Genomic DNA, 23,173 nt, shown 5'->3' with positions numbered 1-23,173 from the left:
CTTCTTCTTCAAGGTAACATACATAGAAAGTGGCCAAGAGGGAGCTAGGTCTGCTGGACTCACCAAGAACACCTGCTTTTGTTTTCCCAGCCAGAGTATAAGTCCCTGGAGGTACATTTTCAATGTTTCTGTGCACACTAAAGGGACAGAGGGAAAGCCAGCAGTGTTCTTATGAGAAGCTTACCAAAGGAGACTGACAGTCAACCAAAGGGCATGTGGTGGGGACCTGCTGAGGGCTTAGGCCAGTGCTGCATGCTGAGGGACACCAGAACCATAGTACCTGTCCTCAAGGAGCTTACCATCTTCCACTGAGGCCAAACATGCTGAACAATTAGAATACAACCAAGTATGAAATAAATGTGATTTGAGGTGGTACACCGATGAACTTTTTTCTTTACATAGCCTAGCAAACCTGCAGCTTTGGGCAAGTAAAATCTTTTAAAAGAGAGTCAATTTTTAAAAAATTAGAAAATAGTACAGATAGCAAACAAAATTTGTGACAGAGGTACATGGATGGTTGAAATTTGGGAAACTGCCATAGCCCATTAGGATAAGAGATGGGCCAGGGACATAAAGTGGGAGCTCTGCCTGAGTGAAGCTCAGAAACTCAGCAGGGAGTTGGGAGAAGCCAACCTGGCTGGGACTGAGGGCACTGAGACTTGAAAGCTCTTTTTCAAATTTTAAGCCAGGCTAGAGTCCAGAGGCTTCTGCTAACCAGTCTGGGAAGTGTGGGCTAGATCAGGAGTCATTTCAGTTCTGTGTGTGGGAGGAACAGTGAAAGCGGTGTTTTGAAAGACCAGTCTGGTGGATTCATACTGGATTTAGTATGGACTGAAGTGAGCCTGACAAGTGGCCCAGGTCTGCACTTGCTGGGTGCCCCTCAGAATATGCCACCAAGATGTTAATGCCATGAGAGTCAGGCCTTGAAGCTAAAGTTGTTTCTTTCATGGAGACCCATATGGGAGTTGTGATTTGTCATGTATTATTTGAGGTGTTAAGAAAAATTATCTGCAGCTTGACACAGGGCAAAAAATATTACTGAGTGCCCTTTCAAGAACATAGGAGAGTATCATCTATGTGGTTGTTTGACTATTCACTATTTAAAAAAATTTTTTAGTTGAAGTATAGTTGGTTTACAATGTTGTGTTAGTTTCAGGTGTACGGCAAAGTGATTTGGTTATACATATATATCTGTATCTATCTATCTATCTATATAGTCTTTCTTCCCCATTCTTTTCCATTATAGGTTATTACAAGGTATTGAATATAATTCCCTGTCCTGTACAGTAAATCCTTGTTGTTTGACTATTCACTATTAATTAAGGCCCACTCTGTAAAGTTAAACGCTAGCTTGTAAAAGATTGATAAGTTGCAAATGATTTTTGCCTGGTAGAAATGAAAATTATTTCTGTCTAGTAGGAAAGATAGCCCCAAGAGTTAAAGTTTTATTATCCTGTATAACTAACCAGTTTTGTATCCAGCTTTTTGATCTTATTCCAGCCTTCTTTTGAAGTCCCTCAAATCTTTTGGTCTCTCATACATTTTTTTTACTATTTTTTTTTAATGTGGTAAAATATATATAACACGAAATTTGCCATTTAAATCATTTTAAGTATATAGTTCAGTGGCACTAATTATATTCACGATGTTGTACAACCATCACCACTATCCATTTCCAAAATTTTTCATCACCCCAAACAGAAACGTTGAGCAGTAATTTCCCTTCCCCCCTCTTCCCAACCCCTGGTAACTTCCAGCCTACTTTCTGTCCCTATGAATTTGCCTATTCTAGATATTTCATATAAATGGAATCATACAATATTTCTTTTGTGTTTGGCTTCTTTCACGTAGCGTAATGTCTTCAAGGTTCATCCATACTGTGGTATGGATTAGAACTTCACTCCCTTTTATGGATGGATAATATTCCAATGTATGGATATACCATATTTTGTTTATTCATTCATCCATTGATGGACATTTGGGTTGTGAATAATGGACATTTTGGCTATTGTGAATAATGCTGCTATGAACATTAACATACAAGTATCTGTTCAAGTCCCTATTTTCAATTCTTTTGGTCATATACCTAGAAGTGGAATTGCTGGTTCATATGGTACTTCTATATTTAACTTTGAGGAACTGCCAAACTCTCATATCTTTTTTAAAAACAGCTTTACCACAATGTTGGTTCCTTCATCAACAAGTTCAATACATTTTTGATATGTGATCACTATATATTTCAATGAGAGTCATGTTTTTAGTTCTTTGAAAGTTACACTTTGATAAGGGCAATTTATCTACCTTGCTAATCTTTAAAGCGTAAAATTGACTCCTGCACCCCACTTCAGCCCCTATTGCCTATTGCAAGCTCCCTACAAGGAAGTCAAGGAAATGAGTAGAAATGAGGGCTCCCTTGCCATGAGGCCAGCATGGTGTTTTGGTAGTTATAACAAGAGGGGAAACTTTTTTTTTTTTTTTTTGCGGTACGCGGGCCTCTCACTGTTGCGGCCTCTCCCGTCACGGAGCACAGGCTCCGGACGCGCAGGCTCAGCGGCCATGGCTCACGGGCCTAGCCGCTCCGGGGCATGTGGGATCCTCTCGGACCAGGGCACGAACCCGTGTCCCCTGCATCAGCAGGCGGACTCCCAACCACTGCGCCACCAGGGAAGCCCCAAGAGGGGAAACTTTAATTATGATCCCGTAATAGTGATGGCAAATGAAATCATGCAGGGCTAGGCATGGACACAGAGCGTGTACATCTTTATTTTCACTGGGAACGTACGGAGACTTTTCTCCTTCGGAACATAGAGCAACTGTTGGTTCTCTACAGTGTGACAGCTTCGGCTAGGAAAACTCTAGAGAAAAGTTTTGCTTTAGGTGAGCTCTGGGATCAGAGAGGCCACAGAAATGAATCCACTGGGAGAGATTCTAGTATTCTTTGGGGGCAGCTTCAAACTTTGCCCTCATCATCATTTGACAGAAAGTCTTTAAGGTAGGGAATGAAGAGAAGAAAGAAACTCAGCCTGCAGTTTGAGGAGGAGGGTGGGCACAAAGGTAGGGAGAGGGCACAGACTTGGGTGGGTCGGGGAGCAAGGAACAGCAACCCTGCCCAAGACACAGCTTCTCAATGGGGATTTTTAGTTGCTCCTGAGCGGTCTTTTATTCAAACTATACAATCTCCCCCATAGAACATCTCTCCTAGAGTATTAATCACACATAGAATCAGAGGTATTCTTGCTTTCATACATTTTTAATGTTTCAAGCCAAGAAAGTTTTGCCTTTTTGAGTAAGGCTGAAATCAAAGAAAAAACACATATTTTTCCCCCTCACAGCTCAAAAGGAACGAATTGGATTTTGATCACAATTTTCTCACTTTTGAGACAAGATATGGAAGAACAGATGAGTGTAATGGAAGAATTTCACAGGTGGTTAAGAATGTGTAGGAAAAAGAAAACCAGAATAAAAAAGAATGTCACTGTTATAAATATGATCAGAATATATCTATATCTGAAAGCATACCAGGCAAGTTAAGAAAATAAAGGTAAAAGTCTACTTTCCTCTGACACCCTTATTTTACTCCCTCACAGGGCTGTGACAAGATGGAACATACGTAATAAGCAGTTTGCAAAGGACTGCACGTGGCTTGGAGAGGGGCTGGGTGTTTAGGCTCACCCGCTTGGGGGATCTAAGTGGCAGTGAGTTCTAGAGAAAATCCCTGGATCTCAATTTTCACATGTGAAGAGTGAAGACAAGAATTCATGCCTTAGAGGGTTGTCAGAAGGGTGGTAAGATAAGGCTTCCAAGAGAAGCAATAACGAGATGCTGTGGCAGCGTGGTCTGTAGGACACATTGTAGCCCCTACACACATTGTTCTGGAATAGTTCTTTTTCCATATCTGTCACCCCAATTATACCAGAAGTTCCCTGTGACTTGTTTGCCTCTGTATCCTCCTTGCCTCTAAGCACGTTGCCTTGAACCTCATACTCAGCCATTCATTTTTTAACAAACATTTACTAGGCTCTTCCAGCCACCAACTCTTGACAGCTACATTCTGCCCTTCAAACCACTGCTCTATTCTCCCTGCCCTCCCAGCACTGAAGTCCCAGGGGGCAAGACAAAGCTCTTTTCATGGACACAGCGATGTCCCCCCACAGACTCCCCCAGGACTGAGAACTGTTGGCTGACAGTCCTCTTCGAGGATTGCCCAGCCGCCTCCTCAGACCAGTGCTGCATCGCCCAAGACCGTGCTCCTTCCCTGGGACCAGCCTGCATCTAATAACTGGTCCATATGGGCTGGTGTCAACGCCTGGGCCCCTCACCCTAACTCAGAACAACTCTGAAGGGCCAACCCAGTTCCAGAGCTCCTCACAGGGTCAGCTGAGGCTGTTATGAGCTGTCCCAGCCCAACATTCTCCCTCGAACCAATCCTGCTTCCTTCCCTTAGATCCCAGGTGTTGATCCCAAAGGCACCCAGTAAACTTCTTACATGCAGCCTGCATCCGTCCCCCAGAGGCAGCTCCTGGGCCAGCTTTGTGGCCTGTGTAGGCTCTGGCTCAGCACCTGGGAAGTCTCAATTCCAAGTGATCCCAGGAGGTGTAACAGTCCCCAAGGCCCAATCACTGTGCCCAGGCCTTACTCACAGTTACATTTTTATTCCTTTCTCTCTCTCTCTCTTTCTTATAAAATGCATTTGGAACCAATAGGGTGGAAGATATCAGCCTGGAAGCACATAATTATAGCCATGGGAGAGACTATGATAGAGAAATAAATGAACCTAGTGCTTAGCTGAAGAAAAGCTCCCTAGAGGAGGTACCATTTAAACTGAGTTTTGAAGGCTGAGTTAGGGTTTGATGGGTGGACAAGGGATGTGGGAGAGGCACTCCAGACACAGGGTACAGCATGTGCAAAGGCTGGCAGGCGTGAAAGGGTGTGGGGTATGGGAGGGAGAGGAGTAAGGAACAACAAATTCTGGGACACTAGTGGGTGTAGACTGTGCAGGGCGCTACGGGTCACACTGAGGAACCTGGTGCTGAACGAATGCCACCTTCCAGTGTTGCCTAAGCTTCAGCCATTTAGGAACCACTTTGACAAGTTTTGCCATATCTGCGCACTGCTGGTTCTATTTACTATTCACTTCATCTTTTTCTCGCCATGAATTTTTTTTTTTTACTTAAAGAAATATATATTAAAAAAATTTTATATGGCACCCAAGAACCAAAACAAAAAAGAGGATCTTTTGCCAGAAATAGAAAGTAACTGTAAAAATAAATACAATGGGAACAGAACAGAGTAATTAAATTCTATGTAGATATCATTGCCTGTCTTTGTCTTTGAGCCTGAGGCCTGCTCTAGCTCTGTTCCGAAAGAAGATTAGCAAGCATTACACAGGGTGAAGAATAGGATCACACTGAGACTTTCTCCTTGATGTAATCAGAAAGCTGGAAAGAGAATGAAGCGAGAATCATTTTCTCACCATGTAATTTAATGTTTTTTAAAGATGCACCGTGTACCATTAAGATCACCTTGGCGTCCCCCTCCCTAGCGCTCGGCTGGCTATGAGAACAGTTGGTAGACAATAAAGTGCCCTACAAATGTGGTTGTTATTACCACTTGATCGCTTTGTCCATTGGCTCTGGGGCAGTCATTCTGGTGTAGCTGCCCTTTCATTGGCTTAGTGAAGGTTTCCAAACGAGTGCCTGTGGCGACCATCATTCTCCATATTGTGCGAGAGAAAGCAGAAAGGGTGGGGCTGGGAGAGGGGCAGGACCCTGGGCATCCCAGGTTCTTAGAACTGTGAGGGCCTTAACAGAGCACCCTATCTTCCCACTTTACAGGTGGGGAAACTGGGACCAGAGGAGAGACACAATTTGTCTAAGGCCACGGAGGGTGTTAGTGTTAGTGGTCTAGTGGGCAGACATGGAAGAAAGAATCGTATAGCCTATTGTTTGAGATCCTGGTCCTAGTAGCTGCTATCTGTGAGGCAGAAGAGAACAGAATGTGGAAGCAGAGATAGGGGGAAGTCAGCCCATCAGGCCTGAGAGCACGGGGGCACCATCAAAAGACCTCCTGGGCTGGGCTCCACAGCTAGGGGCAGAGGTTGAGGTGGGCCTGGGGCCTGCATAGTGGGCAGTGCGGACACAGCCTGCAAGGGGCTCAAGCATTTGCAAAAGATACCCAAAGAAATGAGGGAGAACTGCCCCAAAGGGCAGTACCGACACAGCCAGAGGTGTCCCGGGACTGGGCAAAGCCACCAGGCTTTCTTTTTTTTGAATTTTATTTTATTTTATTTATTTTTGTATACAGCAGGTTCTTATTAGTTACCTATTTTATGCATATTAGTGTATATATGTCAATCCAAATCTCCCAATTCATCCCACCACCAGCCCCCCGCCACTTTCCCCCCTTGGTGTCCATATGTTTGTTCTCTACATCTGCGTCTCTATTTCTGCCCTGCAAACTGGTTCGTCTGTACCATTTTCCTAGGTTCCACATATATGCGTTAATATATGATATTTGTTCTTCTCTTTCTGACTTACTTCACTCTGTATGACAGCCTCTAGATCCATCCACGTCTCTACAAATGACCCAATTTCGTTCCTTTTTATGGCTGCGTAATATTGCATTGTATATATGTACCACATCTTCTTTATCCATTCGTCTGTCAATGGGCATTTAGGTTGCTTCCATGCCCTGGCTATTGTAAATAGTGCCACAATGAACATTGGGGTGCATGTATCTTTTTTAATTATGGTTTTCTCTGGGTATATGCCCAGTAGTGGGATTGCTGGGTCATATGGTAATTCTATTTTTAGTTTTTTAAGGAACCTCCATACTGTTCACCATCGGGCTTTGGAGTTTGACAGGCCTGGGCTCAATCCCGGTTCTGTCACTTTCTAGCTGTGTCTGACTTTGGGTAAAGTCACTGAACTGCTCTGAGCCCATCCACTCTCTGGAGATGATGTGGGTACTATTAGCACCTACCTCCTAGGAATGCTGTGAGGATCGCACAAGGCAGTGTATGCAAAGTATCATATACAGGGTCCAGCACATTACTCAGCATTACTCCCTTTCCCCCTTCTATGGCCACAACCAGACCCCTGACAAGACATTTTCTTCTCTCCTGGCTCCCTCCCTTAGCCCAGCCCACCCCTTGCAGCTGTCCTCTGATCTATTCTTGTGCTCACCTGCTGTCCCACTTATTGGGCTATGGGGTTCATAAGCAGTCTTTCAGGTATTTGCAGATAAGAAAGCTGAGGGGGCACACTGCAGGGGTTGGGACGGGGACCTCTCTCACCGAAAGACAGAGGGGATGGTGGGTGCTCTGGGGCAAGTGGCCTGCACCCGCTGGAGGGAAAGGCTGGCTGTGGCTTCGCAGAGAACAAAGAAAAGGCTCTAGGCTCCTGTGGCGGCGTTAGAAGGCAGTGCCTTAAGCAAGTCCCTCCATTATAAACTACAAGGCGGAAGGTTAAATATAGCCCTTTCCAGCTGTCTAGGACATAGATTTATGAAATGTCAGAGTTGCGTTACAGTGAGAAACGATCTTATCTCTGCTCTGTTTTTAGAGAGTAGAAAGGAGGCAATAGAGAAGAGAAATAAATCTGGACTTGCACCAGTGGGCGGTGGGCGGCCACTGGAAGATTTTTAGCAGCCGGGGCTGTTTTATAAGGTCTCACTCTGGTTGCTGAGTGGAGAATGGGTTGGAGAGGGGCAAGAGTGGAAGCAGGGAGCCCAGCAGCAGGGAGGGAGATGGGAGTGCTGGACCAGAGGTTGGGAGGAGAGAACCCAGTGCAGGATGGGGCCGGCCCTGCAGGCCAGGTGCCCCTGGTGCTTTCCTCCCTCCACCCCTCCCTCCTTGGAAGAAGAAGACCAGCTCTCACTTGCCCTGTCTTCTCTAGGGCTCGCTCTGTTACTTCCCAAAGACACCCAGACTCCTTACTCCTTTGTAAGGCAGCCCATGGAGAGTCTGCTAGAGAGTTCCTCCTTGTCCACAGGTCACACAACTCTGTCTCCTGAGCCCCCCTCAGCCCCCATCTATTCCCTTCACCCTGTGACAGACCCTCAAAGACCTGAAGACCAAAGACCACTTTCCTCTGCTTCTTCTCCATGCCAAACAGCACGTAGTCCTCACAGTATTCAGTTCTCAGTGCCATCACTCTGCTTTTCAAACTCCTTTAGCTCATAAACTCCTTTTGAGCCTACCACAGAGGACCAGCCCTTGTTCCTGCCAGCTACCTCTGCGGCCGTAACTAGAGCTTCCAGTACATTGTCAAGGGCAGGCAACATCTTCTTCACACAAACCAAAGAGGGGTCCCCTGGTGTGGCTCAGGACCCTGAACTTGATTCCACCCTACTGCCAGGAGGTCTGGCTTGAACTACGCTTAGAAAGCACTTGGCCCCTTGGCAGTAACCTGTGTTGACAGATGACCAGTGATAGGCACCTCTTTCCTGCCCCCTCCCATCCGCATCCTTTGGTAGTGCAAAAAACCCAGCATTTTAGCAGGACTCCAGGAGGTGGGTAAAGCCCCGAGATTGACTGAAAAGGCATTTTCCACAATGCAAGGGTCAAGGCTTCAGAGAGCATGTTAAGTCGATTTATAGAAAATGAGAGATAGTATTTGACACATACACTTATAATTCTTCAGTCACTTTTCTTATCCCTCTAGAATCCCAGATTATCAGGGTTGGGATGTGATCACATCCACCCTCTCCTCCTCCAGAGCCACCCAAATTTGAATTCCTTTTATAGCCCCTCTGCCAAGCGGTTACCTGCCCCTCCTCGTATGCCTCTAGCACTAAAGGAACCCATCTTCCCCCCGAGAGGCCCAGGCTGCCTCAGGACAGCTCTGAGTGCACGACCCTCCCCCTCAGCGAGCCCCGATTCCTCCCCACGCCCCCTCTGCTGAGCATGCGACCCTGCTCCTCCTCCGACTCACCTCCCCGGCTCCAGAAGAGGGTGATAGCCTCGGCTCTCTCCATCCTAGCGGTATGGACGACCAAGACTCCACATCCAGCAACTCCTCATGCAAGGGAGAAGCGTGTGGTGAGCCCACACTGAGGGCAGGGAGCCGAGGGGCTCCACACTGTTCTGAACCCCGTCCCCAGGCTCCTCAGCGGACACCCAGGGACTCTTCCTGAACCCCGTTTCCCAGCACCCTGGCTGGGTCAGTTTGGCCCTATCGGTCACATGCTCTGTTGCCCGTAAAGTTGTTCCCAGGCTGCCCAGCCCAGGGAAAGCGAAGCAGGATTCAAAGAGTTTCCTCTCTCTCCTTTTCCACTCCCCGCTGCCCCCACTTGCCTGCCCACAGCCACAGTGGTCCAGTCCGTCCCGTCACAGCGAGACCTGTCTGTGAGTTGGTCTTGTCTTTCTCTAGGAAAGGTTCTCGGCCAAAAGCCCGAATCAGAGCCACACAGAGGGCTGACCTCCCGCTCGGCTGCTGTCCTACAGTGAGGGGAAATGAGCAGGAACTGGCTGTCTGAGTCAGCGCCCCTGGTCTATTGTCACCGTGTGGGCCCCTTCCTTCCCAGAGGAGAAACGTGCAGAGAGATAGGCCTTGTTTTTTGCAAGCCTCTCTTGCACACACACACTTTCTCTCTTGGCCTGGAACAAGGCTGTGCACTATGGCCGAACCCAATTCAATTCAGTTTCCCCAACTCCTAGCGAGTGCCTACTCTGGCAGAGGATCACGCCTCCAGCACATAAGGGTCATGTCCCAGCATCCTCGCCACAGACAGAGGAGCTAATGATTATGAGCCCCAGTAACTGGGGAGGAAACTGAGGCTCCAAGAGGGAAAGGGGCTTTCACAAGGTCCAACAGCCAGAGAATAGTGAGACTCAGAGTCCAACTTTGCTCTCCATAGCATCAAGTGGAGAACCCTGCTGCCCTTCTTCACTGCTTCTCCCACCTCCACCCTGCCAGCATTCTAGAATCAGCGTTGCAAATTCTAGCAAAGCCTATTTCCCAGGACACAAAGTAGGAGAGAATGGCTGGCTTTAAAACATATCTTGTTCACATTTGTTTCTGTGTGCTTAGAAAGACAAGGTCCTGGGAAATGAGCCATGCGTGCCAGACGCTCATTGCAGAGGGACTCCATGACCATACCTGGCAAAAAGAGCACAGGCGGACGGACGGCGCCCTGTCCCAGTAACCGGCTTTTAACTGGAAGAGAGGCATCATGGGTTCTTGCTCACAGAGTGAAGACCTAGCCGGAGCTTTGTTCTCTTTCCCATTTTTGCCAGAGGTGCAAAGAGACAGGGAAGCAGCTTGAGGGAGGGAGTTGGGGGCCTCCAGTGGAGAAGCCACCTTGTTGCCTCAAGTACAAGGACGCTGAGCCCCTCTTGTGCTGACAAAACTCTCAACTCCTCGAAGGCAGGGCTGTGGGTCTCTGGAGGCCCCACCCTCAGAACATATTTGTGTGGCTTGGGACAAAAACCCATCTAAAAAGACTGACATGAAATGTCCAGGCAAGGACGATGGGTTATGCCCCCAAGGTTGGGAGAAGGTTAGCTTCTAGGAGCAAGGACCTATTGACATCATCAACTGCATTCAAGAATTTAAGTAGGCTGAGGACTAAGCAGTGAACATGCACTGTTGCAACACCAAAAGGGTAGCTTGGCAAGGCCAGCTCCCAGAGGCCAGACGAAAACAGGTTAGGGAGGGAAAAGGCAGGGAAGGGGAGACCCCTCAGGGAGTCTGGCTGTGGTTAGAGAGGAAAGAGAGCCATAGTTAGAGGGAGAGGCAGAGCTACGGCTGGGAGTTAGATGTTTGTCAAGATGGGAGAGATGCTGTGTGTGTGTGTGTGTGTGTGTGTGTGTGTTTTATATATAGATATATATGTTCGTTTATTATTTTTGTGTCAAGATTGCTGGGTTTTTAAAATAAATTTATTTATTTTTATTTTATTTATTTTTGGCTGCATTCGGTCCTCATTGCTGCGTGCGGGCTTTCTCTAGTTGCGGCGAGTGGAGCTACCCTTTGTTGCGTTGCATGGGCTTCTCATTGCGGTGGCTTCTCTTATTGTGGAGCATGGGCTCCAGGCACGCGGGCTTCAGTAGTTGTGGCACGTGGGCTCAGTAGTTGTGGCTCACGGGCTCTAGAGAGCAGGCTAAGTAGTTGTGGCACATGGGCTTAGCTGCTCCGTGGCATGTGGGATCTTCCCAGATCAGGGCTCGAACCCATGTCCCCTGCATTGACAGGCGTATTCTTTTTTTTTTTTTTTTTTTTTGTGGTACACGGGCCTCTCACTGTTGTGGCCTCTCCCGTTGTGGACGCGCAGGCTCAGCGGCCATGGCTCACAGTCCCAGCCGCTCCGCGGCATGTGGGATCTTCCCGGACCGGGGCACGAACCCGTGTCCCCTGCATCAGCAGGCGGACTCTCAACCACTGTGCCACCAGGGAAGCCCGGCAGGCGTATTCTTAACCACCGCGCCGCCAGGGAAGCCCATGCTGTGTGTTTTTAAGTCGAGGAGCTTCCATCAAAATTGCCTCTCATCCTACCCTCCACACCCCCTGAAGGCTGGACTTCATCTCAGACCAATTAAACCAGAATTTCTCAGGGGTGGTGCCCAGGAGTTGATAGTGTTTTAAATCTCCCCAGGCTGAGAATCATCACACTAGTTCTTGGTAGAGACTGAAGTCCAGTCTTAGCCCAGTTAGTAGGTAGAGGGGAAAGTGGCCTGACTCTCTTAGCTCCCCTATGTTGGCAGCTTAGCAGAGTAGTTAAGAAGACAGACTTGGGAGCCCTACTGCCTGGACTTGAATCCCAGTCTCACTTGTGTGCCCTTGGACAAGTTACTTACCCTCTCTGAGCCTCAGTTTCTAATCTATAGATTAGTTATATAATCTACAGTTTCTAAACTATACATCCCCTTAAAAGATAATAAAAGTACCTATACCGTCAGGTTGTCGTGTGGATCAAATGAGTTAATGTCTGCAAAGTGCTCAGGATGCTGCCTAGTTTGATAGAAACTATGCTGGGGCTGGCCCGTGTCTTCTACTGTCTCTCCTGGAAGTCCACCTAAGGCTCAGGAGAGCCTCCCTTCAAAAATGTTGGTGGTCCTGCCCTCGGCTTCTTCTCCCATCAGCTATCATCCCTGGCCTGCCTTGCACAGGCTGGATTCTGTCATCCCCCTCGGCAGCTGCTTCTCACCTGGGCTCCTCTAGGCTGGAGCTGGCTGCTGTTGCTGTGATAGGAACCACCACCACGCATGAGCAGAGCCACATTGTTTGGAGTGGGAAGACTCCACAGCTAGAGTCTCGGCCGATATCTGCCTTTTGTTTCTCAACTCATGTTTCTGAGTTCCTCTGGCTGGAATCAGAGCAAACTATTGTCCCTGGGTGGAGAAATGATCGGTGTGTGTCAGTTTCCACAACACAGACTTCATTTTGGGGGCGTTGGAGGCCTGATGATGGTGGGGGAAGGGGCTGTCTTCATCCTCAGAACAAGCAGTGTGACCTTGGGCTCTCTGGATCAGGACTCTGGCTTGGACGGCCACTGAAAGAGATCTCAAACTTTCCCCTTTTGCCCTTTACCTTGTGTAGACATCTCCTGTCCCCCAAGCCAGGCCCTGAAGCATCCAAAGAAGCTGGTGACAGAACCAAAGTTTGGGGTAGATGTCCAGGAGGACAGCCATGGTACAGAGGCAGGGGTAGTCAAGAGTCTGGAAAAGGAGATGGGGTAAGCATCTGTGTTCCGCAACAAAAGTAAGGGCAGAAGTGAGAGGAGCTAAGCCACGAAAGTCAGAAACCCCAGAAGCCAGGCCCCCAAGCCAAGTCCCCAAAGCAAGAGCAAGGTTTCAGGCTGCTGGGTGGGTAAGAATATTTCAAAGGAGCAGTATGCTAGACATGGTATGTGCCTTTTACCTCCTGTGTGGCACAGGAGAGGGGCACATCTTCTCCAAGGCAAGCCTAAAGGGGCTAACCAGCAAACCGTGCCCCCCTGCCCCACCCCCCAACCTCCAGGTCTACAAATTCCACAAAAGGAATTCACAGAGGTGGCTCGGTGCCACCTTCCCCAATGCCAGAAACGAGAGGCAGAGAACACACTCCACTCAGATGGCGGGGAGCAATTGGGAGCCTCATCCCGCTTCTGGGACCCCACAGCCCTCCATGTGTGCTCTTGGAGAATTTGACAGGAGACTGTTAAGTAGAAAATCTGCTGCTGGGAGAGATGAAGGTTTCATCAAAGACCATTTACTCGACAGGGATGCAGATGGCACTTAGGAGGCCATGTCAGCCCAGATTGTTTGGAAGCACTACCCAGGGCTGATGCAGAGCTGACCTGTCAGCATGCAGGACCCCCTTCCAGGGACATCTTTCCTTGTCATCTCAAGCATCGTTTTTGCCTCTTCTCCATGTCAGAGCCTTGTCTGTTTTCTCCCAGTTTGGTCACATGGCCAATGTGGCACAGCGTGTCTCCACCAGAGTGATGAGGAAATCCGAGGCCACAAGGACATCTCTTGGGCACTGGTAACAGCGGTGGGTGGGGGGAGCGGGGGTGGAGAGCAGCTGGACTGTGACCCACATCAATCTCATCTCTGTAGCTAGGTAACTGTGGGCACAGCACCGCACTTGTGTGGGTCTATAAAATGAAAGGTTTGTGGGAGATAAGTGGTTTCCAAAAGCATATCTCACCTTTTAAAATACCTGGGTCCCACCATGATAGACAAAATGTCTACTTTTGCCATGGAAGACTTTTTAACATTGACATGCAAAAATCATAATATATACACACTGTGCTCCCCCAGGACTCCCTCCACACCCCTCTTGGCACCTGTTGAGAAGCTCAGAATCAGGTGATCCCTAGAGTCCCCTCCTACTCTGACAGTTTTAGGCAGTAATGATGGCAGCACACCCATGCTCCTTGCTTACCATGTGCCAGGGGCTTTGCACGCTGCACCTGGTTTCATCCTCACAACCACTCTATGAGGTAGACACTATGAATCCTACCAGACCAAGGAGGCAACGGAGACTCCGAGAGCTTAGGTCACTTGCCTAAAGGCCTACAGCTAGTACGTGGCCAAGTCTGGCTGAGAATCCAAGCAGCTGTGGAACTCTTCGCTATGTTCTGTATCAGTGATTCTAATCTCTCCACGAATTTTAAGCATTTTAGAGGAGAAGAATCTACAACATTGCCCCAGTTATTCCCCAACCATAGGTAAAACCAGAAAGCTTCACTTGCTTAATCAAATTTCAATGGCATCCTGCAATCAGAGAAGATACCTGAAACTACCCAGCAGCACAGGCCCAGCCTGGCTTTGTTGTCAAGTGAGGTGGGACAGTGGCAAACAGTACCTATTACTTTTGTTTCCAAGTCTTTGTATCTCTACCATGATGAGGCTTTACACTGTGTGGCATTTTTACACCTCACACAAAAAGCCCTTTAAAACATCCTGTGCCATTTTCTCCTCACCACAGCCCTGTAAAGTGGTGGTGGTGATTATCATTATCCTCTCGTGACAGATGAAGAAACTGAGGCCACAGGAGTAAAATAACTTCCTCCAAAGACCCTAAGCAAGGGTCAGAGCTTGGATTCGAACCTGAGGTTTCCCACACTAAATCCACACATTTCCACATTCCCTGTGGCTGCTTCCCTCCATAAAAAGAGACACCAACTTTTGCATTTATGTCTTTCAAGTATATTTGCTGGCTCAGGGATGTGATATGATTTGGTCTCTCAGTTTGACAGAATGATTTGTCAGGGTAACTGTTCTATATGTAAATGGTTTCTATTTTTCTTTGCACAAACATTATAACAACATTAATGGAAGTCTAAGGGAAAAGAAAAATTCACCAATAAGCCTGCCACCCACAATAAATCTAGTTTTGCTTTTTCCACAAATTCCCTTCCAGCCCTCGCTCATGTGTAGACATGCTTTTTTGCAGGGTTTGTAAAGCTCAGCCTGGATAAAATTTGGTATCGTGCCTTTTGTATGTTATACTTTACTAAGAGCATTGTCTGTGTTGCTAAACTATCTTCATAATTAGCTCTTTAGTGACTCCACCTCACTTCAGTGAGGTTGGCTGCATCAGGTTCACTTAGCCATTCCCCTACTATTTGACAGTAGGGTGGTCACTGTACTTTTTTTATACCCGCTTTTTGCTTCCTTCTAGTTCTGGCCCAAGGAATGTGGGAGTATCACGATTGGCCTCAAGCCCTGGGCCCATGCCTCTACCTTCAACATGTCTCTCAGCTGTGGGAGGTGAGGAGCACCAGGAAATATTTTGTTTGGTGGCCTAGGGTTTCAGCTTCCTCCATACCTTCCAATGGGCTCATTAAGTTGGCTTAGGAATTATGCCTTTGGGAAGAAGGTCCCCAGGGGGATAGACACCACTTGATTCCCTTATAAGTCTCTGCCACTTCAGCATCCATCATACTGAAATCGAGGATTGTGAGAGTTCCATAAGCTTGTGACTATGAAAGGGCCAGGTCAACTATGAAAATGCCCGGCAAACGCAATGAGGTGATTTCATTGCGTTTAGGTACAGAGGAGAGAATGGTGGACTCATTTTCATCTTGAAGCACAGATCACCTTGCTTACAGTGCCGGCGTGGCTGCTTGGTGAGGTGGAGAGGGGTTGGAAAGAAGCATGATACCAGTTGTCTCTGCTTCGGAAGCCCCTCTCAACACCTGGTTTGGGCTTAAATTCAAGAATCCCCCACTTTCTCGCTATCTCAGGAATCCTCAGCTCTAGCTTCTGGACCCAACATGGAGCCTCAAATGAGTTCAGTTATTCCAACAACACAAACGTGTCATCAGACACACATAGTGTGGGACTTCTACAAGGCTGGGAATTGCAGTCCTTGTTGCTGTAGAGATCTGCTAGCCCTAACAGCACAGAACCATAGAACCCTCCTTTCACCATACCTGGTCCCCAGGGTTACTAACTCCTGTCACAGATGCAAAGATGCTGAAAAGCACATGGCATGGCACAATGGGCACAAGCTTGATAGTCAGACAGAATTGGCCTCAAATCCTGGCTCTGCAACTTCCTTGTAATCAGACCATGAGGGAGCTCACCCCCTGCGTCTCAGTTTTCTCCTCTGTAAAATGGCATCAACAGTCCCTGCCTGACCAGCACAGACAAGACTACCCATGAGCAGAGGTTACCCCCAGCAGGTACAGGTCAGGGGCATTCTGGGAGAGAAGGGGAGAAGGGGGCAGATGGGAAGCGAGGGGTACATGGAGAAGGAGGGGAGTGGGGGTGGTGGGGGGGAGGGAGCAGTGAAAATTGGTGTGGATCATTTACCAGGAGAGATTCATCAAGTCCAAGACTGTGACTTGGTCATCTCACCTCCAGGCAAACCATTTTTGAAAACTGTTTCACAGAACAAATAGGAGCTATACTAATGGGAAGTTGAATGCAATATGTGCTAATTATTAAAATAAATAAAACGTTTCTCTATCGTTTTCCAAAAAACAATTCCCCCACCCCCCAAAAAAACCCACTCCCTGCCTGGAGGTTGTTCTGAGGGTTAAGTAAAATTGTGGATGAAATGTGCTGGCATTTATATACAGGACGGATAAACAACAAGGTCCTACTGTAGAGCACAGAGAACTATATTCAGTATCCTATGATAAACCATAATGGAAAATAATATTAAAAAAGAATGCATATATATGTATAACTGAATCACTTTGCTGTACAGCAGTAATTAACACAACATTGTAAATCAACCATACTTCAATTTTAAAAAGTGCTGGCAGGGCTTCCCTGGTGGCGCAGTGGTTGAGAGTCCGCCTGCCGATGCAGGGGACACGGGTTCGTGCCCCGGTCCGGGAAGATCCCGCAAGCCGCGGAGTGGCTGGGCCCGTAAGCCATGGCCGCTGAGCCTGCGCGTCCGGAGCCTGTGCTCCGCAATGGGAGAGGCCACAACAGTGAGAGGCCTGCGTACCGCAAAAAAAAAAAAAAAAAAAAGTGCTGGCATACAGTAGGTGTGTGATATTGGTTCCCTGTCTCTTCTCTGTGGGATACTGGTTCACATAGATGGTTCATATGTGCACAGGTATGCACATGCTGTGTAGTTAGGGTGGCACTACCATGTATCTTCCCTCACCCCATACAGATTCACAGGGCAACAGGGCTACACTTACTCAAGAGGTGAAAGGGGGTGTGAAAGTTGATGAGAAATCAATTCCAACTCACGAGCCTGGTAGACAAGTCTTTCCAGGGTCAAAGCAACCTATGCTCCATGGTCATGTTGGGCTTCCACACACTGTGACTACCCTGCCCCCACCCCCCACCTCCACCTGCTTTGTAGCTGCACTGGCTGCTCCCCACGGTCCCCCACACATGCCAAGCTCACTTCTGCTTTCATTCTCAGGGCAAGACCCATGGTGTTCCCCCATCTGCAATCATAATCACTTGTTTCATTTGAAAAGCAATCCCAACTTTCTAAAATCTTCCTAGCATCTCACACCACATCTTCCCAAGCCCCCTTGGCAGGGGTGGGGTGGGGTGTGTGTGTGCTAAGGATCACCTTTAAGGATTTATAGCTTTTATAGCTGAAGGATGGAGGTAACAGAGGTGAATGACTTGCCTAAGATCACCCTGCTGGTTCACAGGCAAGAGAGATGAGAACCCAAGCCTTCCAAGGCCCGGTCAACAGCTTTTCTCCACCCTCTGGTAAACAAATTTTAGCCCTTGCCTTAGAAAAGCTCACATTTTACTAGGGCAGATAAGCACGTAATAACAACCATAAAAATGACAATGCCTGAAGGAAACCAATCTGAAAAGGCTACATACTGCATGATTCCAACTATATGACATTCTGGAAAAGTCAAAGCTATGTTAATATTATAGTGATCAGTGGTTGCTAGAATGATTGGCGGCGGTGGTGGTGGAGGGGAGATGGAGGTGGAGCATGGAGCACTTTTAGGGCAGTGAAAATACTCTGTATGATACCATAACGATGGATACATGTCATTATACATTTGTCCAAACCCATAGAATGTACAACACCAAGAGTGAACCGTAACGTAAACTATGGACTTTGGGTGATTATGATGTGTCAGTGTAGGTTCATCAATTATAACAAATGTAGCACTCTGGTGGGGGATGCTGATCATGCAGGAGACTATGCATGTGCGGGGGTAGGGGGGATATGGGAAATCTCTATACCTTCTCTTTAATTTTTCTGTGAACCTAAAACTGCTCTTAAAAATAAAAGGCTTTATTTTTTAAGAGACAGAGGAAAAGCACATTGAAAAAAAAAAGACAATGCCAGCAATGATAAAATTATGTACAAGTTCCCAAATTAGTACAGAGGAGGGAAAGATGAACTCTGTTAATTAATTTTGTATGGAGGAAGGAGGTCGGTCAGGTAAGGCTTTAAAGAAGAGGTGACACCCAATCAGGGTTTTGAAGGATGACTAGGAAATTGCCAAGAGAAGATAGGTGGTTAGAGGCAGGGGTCCAGACAGAGGAAAGTGCACTTGTGAAAGCATGGACGTGTTGAATGGGCATGTTGTATTTGGGAAACCACAAGTTATTCAAGATGGCTGGATCATCAAGTTCAACAGGAAGTGACAGGAGGTAAGGCCAGAGAAGTAGGTGGGGTCCAATCATGGAAGGTCTCTAAGTTGTGCTAAGGAACATATAATTTACCCTAGAAACTGGTGCTTCCCAAACCTTAGGCAATCCTGTTTTACATTCTCAAATTTTTCAATGCACCTATACTACTATTTACTTAGCCATTTTATTAAAAAAGGTTCACTTTAAAAACACTTAATCTTGCCCTAATAAAAAATATATGAGAAACCACAGGTTGGATTTGCTAGTTATATTTTTTCCTAATACACATGAAAATATATCCAGAACTCTGAAAGGTGAAAAAAAGTTTTGTCTATACCACCTGCAAATGATTCTCTGGGCCACCTGGGACATGCAGGGTACATGTTGGGTGCAATCCTGATCTCCCTTCTGCAAATTAGCAAGGCTTGGCTTCATAGCAGGGGAGTGCAGGGGAAGCTCATTCTGGGGGCTGTGCTATGCACGGCCAGGAGAAGAGCAAATATGGAGGCAGGGAGCCTAGTTCTGGAACGGGCCAGAGATAGCAAAGGCCTGGACTCAGACATTGACACTGGGATAAGAGGAGGGGCTGCCAGGTCTCAGAGGAAGACTCAACAATAAAGATTTGTTGAATGAACGGATGGATGGGTGGGTGGATGAGTGAAAAGTGTAAGTGTGAGGTGAGGGAGAAAGAGAAGATGACTCCCAGGTTTCTAGTTTGGGTTCCTGGAGAGATGGTGGTGTCACCAAGAGAAAATGGAAAAGAGAAAGGGGGGCTTCTCTGCAGGGGCATGTGCTCAGCTGAGTGTGAGGTCCTCGTGTGATATTCAGGTGGAGATGGAGCAGTTGACTATGTTAGTTTGAGCTGGAGGTAGAGATTTGGAGGCCAGGCCTCTGGAGGTGGTCTCTGGGTGTGGCCTTGACCGCCAGGGGAGAGGGTGCAGAGTAGGAGGAGACACAGGCTGAGACAGCGCTCTGAGGAAAGGAATTTGCAGTAAGGGTGGGCAATGGAAGTGGTACTTTCTTTCTCCACAAAGCCTTTCCTCATGACCTCAGGACAAACCGCCTCCCATGGCCAGGGCCTTGCTTCCTTCCTTAGGCCACTAGCCAACTTTCTCCTGTGTTTCCCTCCTCTCCTTGACCAGTCTGTGGGCAGCCTGGGGCTAGGAGGCTAACCAGGCTCTCTCTAGTTAGCCCAGTGGGCATGAATGTTCAACCAAGGCTTCTGGGACTGCCTAGGGATGCTGAGGGTGAAGGTACAGTGCTGGGGGAAGGCAAGAGCCAGAAGGTGAAGCGGGGCGGGAGGTAGAGTGAGGGGTGGGGGGAGAAGTGGTCATGAGACCACCTCCTCAGGCAGCCAGAAGCTACTCCCATAGCTACTGCCTCCAGGATGATCCTGGATTGGAGCTGCCACTGAAGATGCAGAGCAATTTTTAAGAGATGAAATGGCAGCCAGTAACTGTCCCAAGCTGTAGCACAAGCAGTTATGCGGGAAGTTACCCTCAAGCTCCTGTACTGGCCTGTACAAGGCATCTCCATTTAATACCAGCAGGTCCTGAGCCTCCAGCTCTGTGGCAGAGAAGCAGGAGGTGGCGGTTGGGCCATTCACTTAGCGGCGTCCTTAGAAGAGTGTGTCCCCAGAAGATTCCAAAGAAACTTCAATGCCCAGAACCTTTGCCGTTGGCTCATTCCACCACAGGGTCCCCAGTTCAGCCCATCCAGGAGGCCAAACCAGGACCTGCTCTGACAGGTGGGCCCCCGTGGCAGTCACCCTGCCTGGCAGCACATCCCAAGTCACTTGTTTTGTAGCTTCCCTCCTCACTACACCCTGCAAGACTCCCGTTTTAGGGCTGCCCCTAGGACTGGCTGGCCCTGGACAACTCCCCTCAACCAGACGGCCAGTTGAGTCCCCAGGAAAAGGCAGAGGCAACCCTCTGGGCCTGAGCATGGCAGATTTTCAGCAAGACACCTATCTATTTGTTGCTTTCTTATGGTAAACTTGAATTAAATTTAGCGAAAACTTTTTCTTCCTTCCCGCTGGCCTGAATGGTAGTTGAGGCCCTCCCCAACAGGTACAGATGAAAACCACTGGCTTCTCTGTGAGGAGGGATACTGAGAAGGGAGAGGAGGGGGCACCGTCAAGACAGAGGGAGGAGGGCAGGGAAGGTACCCCTGACCCTAGTGCATGCGGCCTGATCTGAAGCAGCAGTGGAAGGTGCTTCCCAGTGACCAAGGGAAAAGCAGGAGGGAAAAGAGTTGGTGGGGGGTGAAAGGGACAAGAGAAGTTGCGTCCACATTGCTCTTGCACTGCCTGGGATGGCGGGCTAGGAAAAGTTGTCTCCAGATCCTGTGTCCCTGATTTCCACACTGTTAGCATCCAGGAAGGGGTTGTTGGGGGGAGCTATGCCAGCACCCTTGAGTCTTTGTTTGGAGAGGGCCCAGGGGCGAAGCAGGTCACGCCCAGGGTAGGAAGGCAACAAGCTCAAAGCTGGCATGGGCTCCTCTCGCCCTTGTGGTGAGGAGAGCTCCCTGCCGGGGCTGGGGCAGAAGGTGGGGGCAGGGCATTACACAGCAAGAAACAGATTCATCTGGATCATTCCGTGCATGCAGCATAGGAGGTAGAGCCAGGAGAGGTGTAGGTGTACAGTGCGGGGGTGGGGGCCGCTGGGGGAGATGAAGGTTTGAATAACAAAGGAGGCTCATAAAGGATAAGCCATGCATGGTTCCAGGTCTCTGCCTACTGATGCAGACAGAAAGCACAGTCCTAGCAATAAACTTCAGTCCACAGCACGTTGCTCACTTCCCTGACGCTCCAGCTACCCTCCAGAGGCTACATGGGGTTGCTGACGAAGAGGCCGGCCCCTACCAGCTCGGGGAGCTCTGACTTATGCAATTCAGGCTGGCGCGGGAGCAAGGGAGCTGGGAGTTCACCGGCATCTCCCTCGGGCTCTCTCGCCGCCCCCTGCCAGCCCCTGAAAGTCACGCCAAGGGTCAGGGGCCCCCGCGCGGCTGCAGCTGGGGAGGCCCTGGTTGGAGGGGCCCCGGAAAAAGGAGGGAAGGGAAGAGAGTACCTGTTGCTGAATGCATCCTGCTTTGGCTCTTACTCCTCGGTTGCTTGTGGTGAGAGTTGCCCATCATTCTGTTCTGGACTGGCAGCCGCCCCGTGGCTGCCGCCGCCGCCTCCTCCTCCTCCTCCTTTTCCTCCTCCTCCTCCTCCTCCCCCTCCTCCCCCCTCCTCCTCCTCCTCTGCCTGTGCTCCTCCCCAGGTGCTTACATCACCTCAGCTTTGCTTCTCACACACATGGCTCATCAAAATCCCACTTGTGCCCCTGGCACACAATTGTCCAGATCTGACGCTCTCACTTGGACTAGAGCCTGCTAGGAGCTTCTCTCAGCCTCTCTCTATCTCTCTCCCTCTCTCCCTCCCTCTCTCCCTCCCTTCCTCTCTCTCTCTCCCCCTCCCTCCCCCCTCCCCCTTGCTTGGTGCTCCACTCAGGTTGAGCAGCCCAGGTTCCAGGAGAACCCTAGTGAGCCTCGAGTTTGGCCCCCGCCACATCTGCCTCTGCAGACGGGGCCAGCACGGGAGCCCTCGGGGACCCGTCTCGCCAGCCCTCACCGTCCCTGGCTGCCTCTGTTCCTAGTGCTGTCATTTCTGCTGCCGCTAGCTTGCGGCTCTGTCTGCAGAAGCTTGCAGGAGCGAGGGGCCAATAACAGAGCCTAATCTGGGAGTGTGACAGGGACCAGTGAAGGAATGTGCTACCCAGGAATTCTAAGTGACACAGTTCCCTGCTTCACTGGGGGACGGATCCAGTTCTGTAAGTGACAGCTGCCAATGGACTCTGGGCTCCAGTCTTGACAGGAAATCTGGGCAGAGCACGAGGCTGCCAGGCTGCAGACTGGGAACGAACACAGCCAGATGCCTCTCGCATGCCCAGTGTGGCCACTAGGTGTACCTGCCTCCTTGTCAGACACACCTGAAGTCTCACTCCACTCTCCCCTCCTTCGCCTGCCTTGTCTTCCCAGGGGAGGGTAGCGCTGGCAGCCCAGAGATTCACAGACAGGAGCCGGGACCCTTGGCAGCCAATGAGAAGGCTCCTTCCATGAGTCCCACTGTAAATCCTCTTCCTCTCTTTCTCTCCTCTCTCTCTCTCTCTCTCTCTCTCTCTCCCTCTCTCTCTCTCTCTGTCACACACACACACACACACACACACACACACACACACACACACACACGAAGCTGTTCCCTGCAAGCGTTGCAGCCCTGTGGGATAAATGACATGGGGCAGGTTGTGCTGGCTTAGCAGCTCATTCCAGCCACAATAGCCTGGCAGCGAGGAAGGGCCATGACTCCTGGAATCAACTCTGCCAGAGCCAGACAGCCTTGAGTGACTTCACTTACTTAGCAGAGTTGTCGTACTGCCCAACGCTGATGTCATCAGACTCATGCTCACAGAGACAGGGAGCCTGTCTGTCACAATCACGGCCACAGAGCACTGTGGATGCAGGTCCAACTACAGCCTCAGCCTGGCAGACTTGGGGCTCTGTGCCACCCAGAAAGCAGAGCTTTCTGACTTTGGGGCAAGAGGTCTAAAGTGGGATCCATCTGTCCGTCCATCCATCCATCCATCCACCCACTCACTCTCCCATTCAGTCATTTAGTCATTT

At 49.0% G+C, this 23,173-nt stretch overlaps 1 protein-coding gene across 1 annotated transcript in view; it reads right to left on the bottom strand.

Annotated features, from left to right (window-relative positions):
* Positions 1–21,677, bottom strand: part of NHSL2 (NHS like 2) — an 88,717-nt gene extending 67,040 nt beyond the window's left edge. Inside the window, exon 1 of the mRNA XM_027099635.1 lies at positions 21,580–21,677. Within this exon, the coding sequence (XP_026955436.1) occupies positions 21,580–21,646 (67 nt within the window). The 5' untranslated portion in view covers positions 21,647–21,677. The remainder of the gene's footprint in view (positions 1–21,579) is intronic.
* Between the last annotated feature and the right edge of the window lie 1,496 nt (positions 21,678–23,173).

Source organism: Aethalodelphis obliquidens, unplaced genomic scaffold, assembly GCF_003676395.1.
Source record: "Aethalodelphis obliquidens isolate GAN/ISIS:26980383/991018 unplaced genomic scaffold, ASM367639v1 scaffold135, whole genome shotgun sequence".
Classification (NCBI taxonomy): Eukaryota; Metazoa; Chordata; class Mammalia; order Artiodactyla; family Delphinidae; genus Aethalodelphis; species Aethalodelphis obliquidens.
This window is presented reverse-complemented; position numbering and strand designations above follow the sequence as displayed.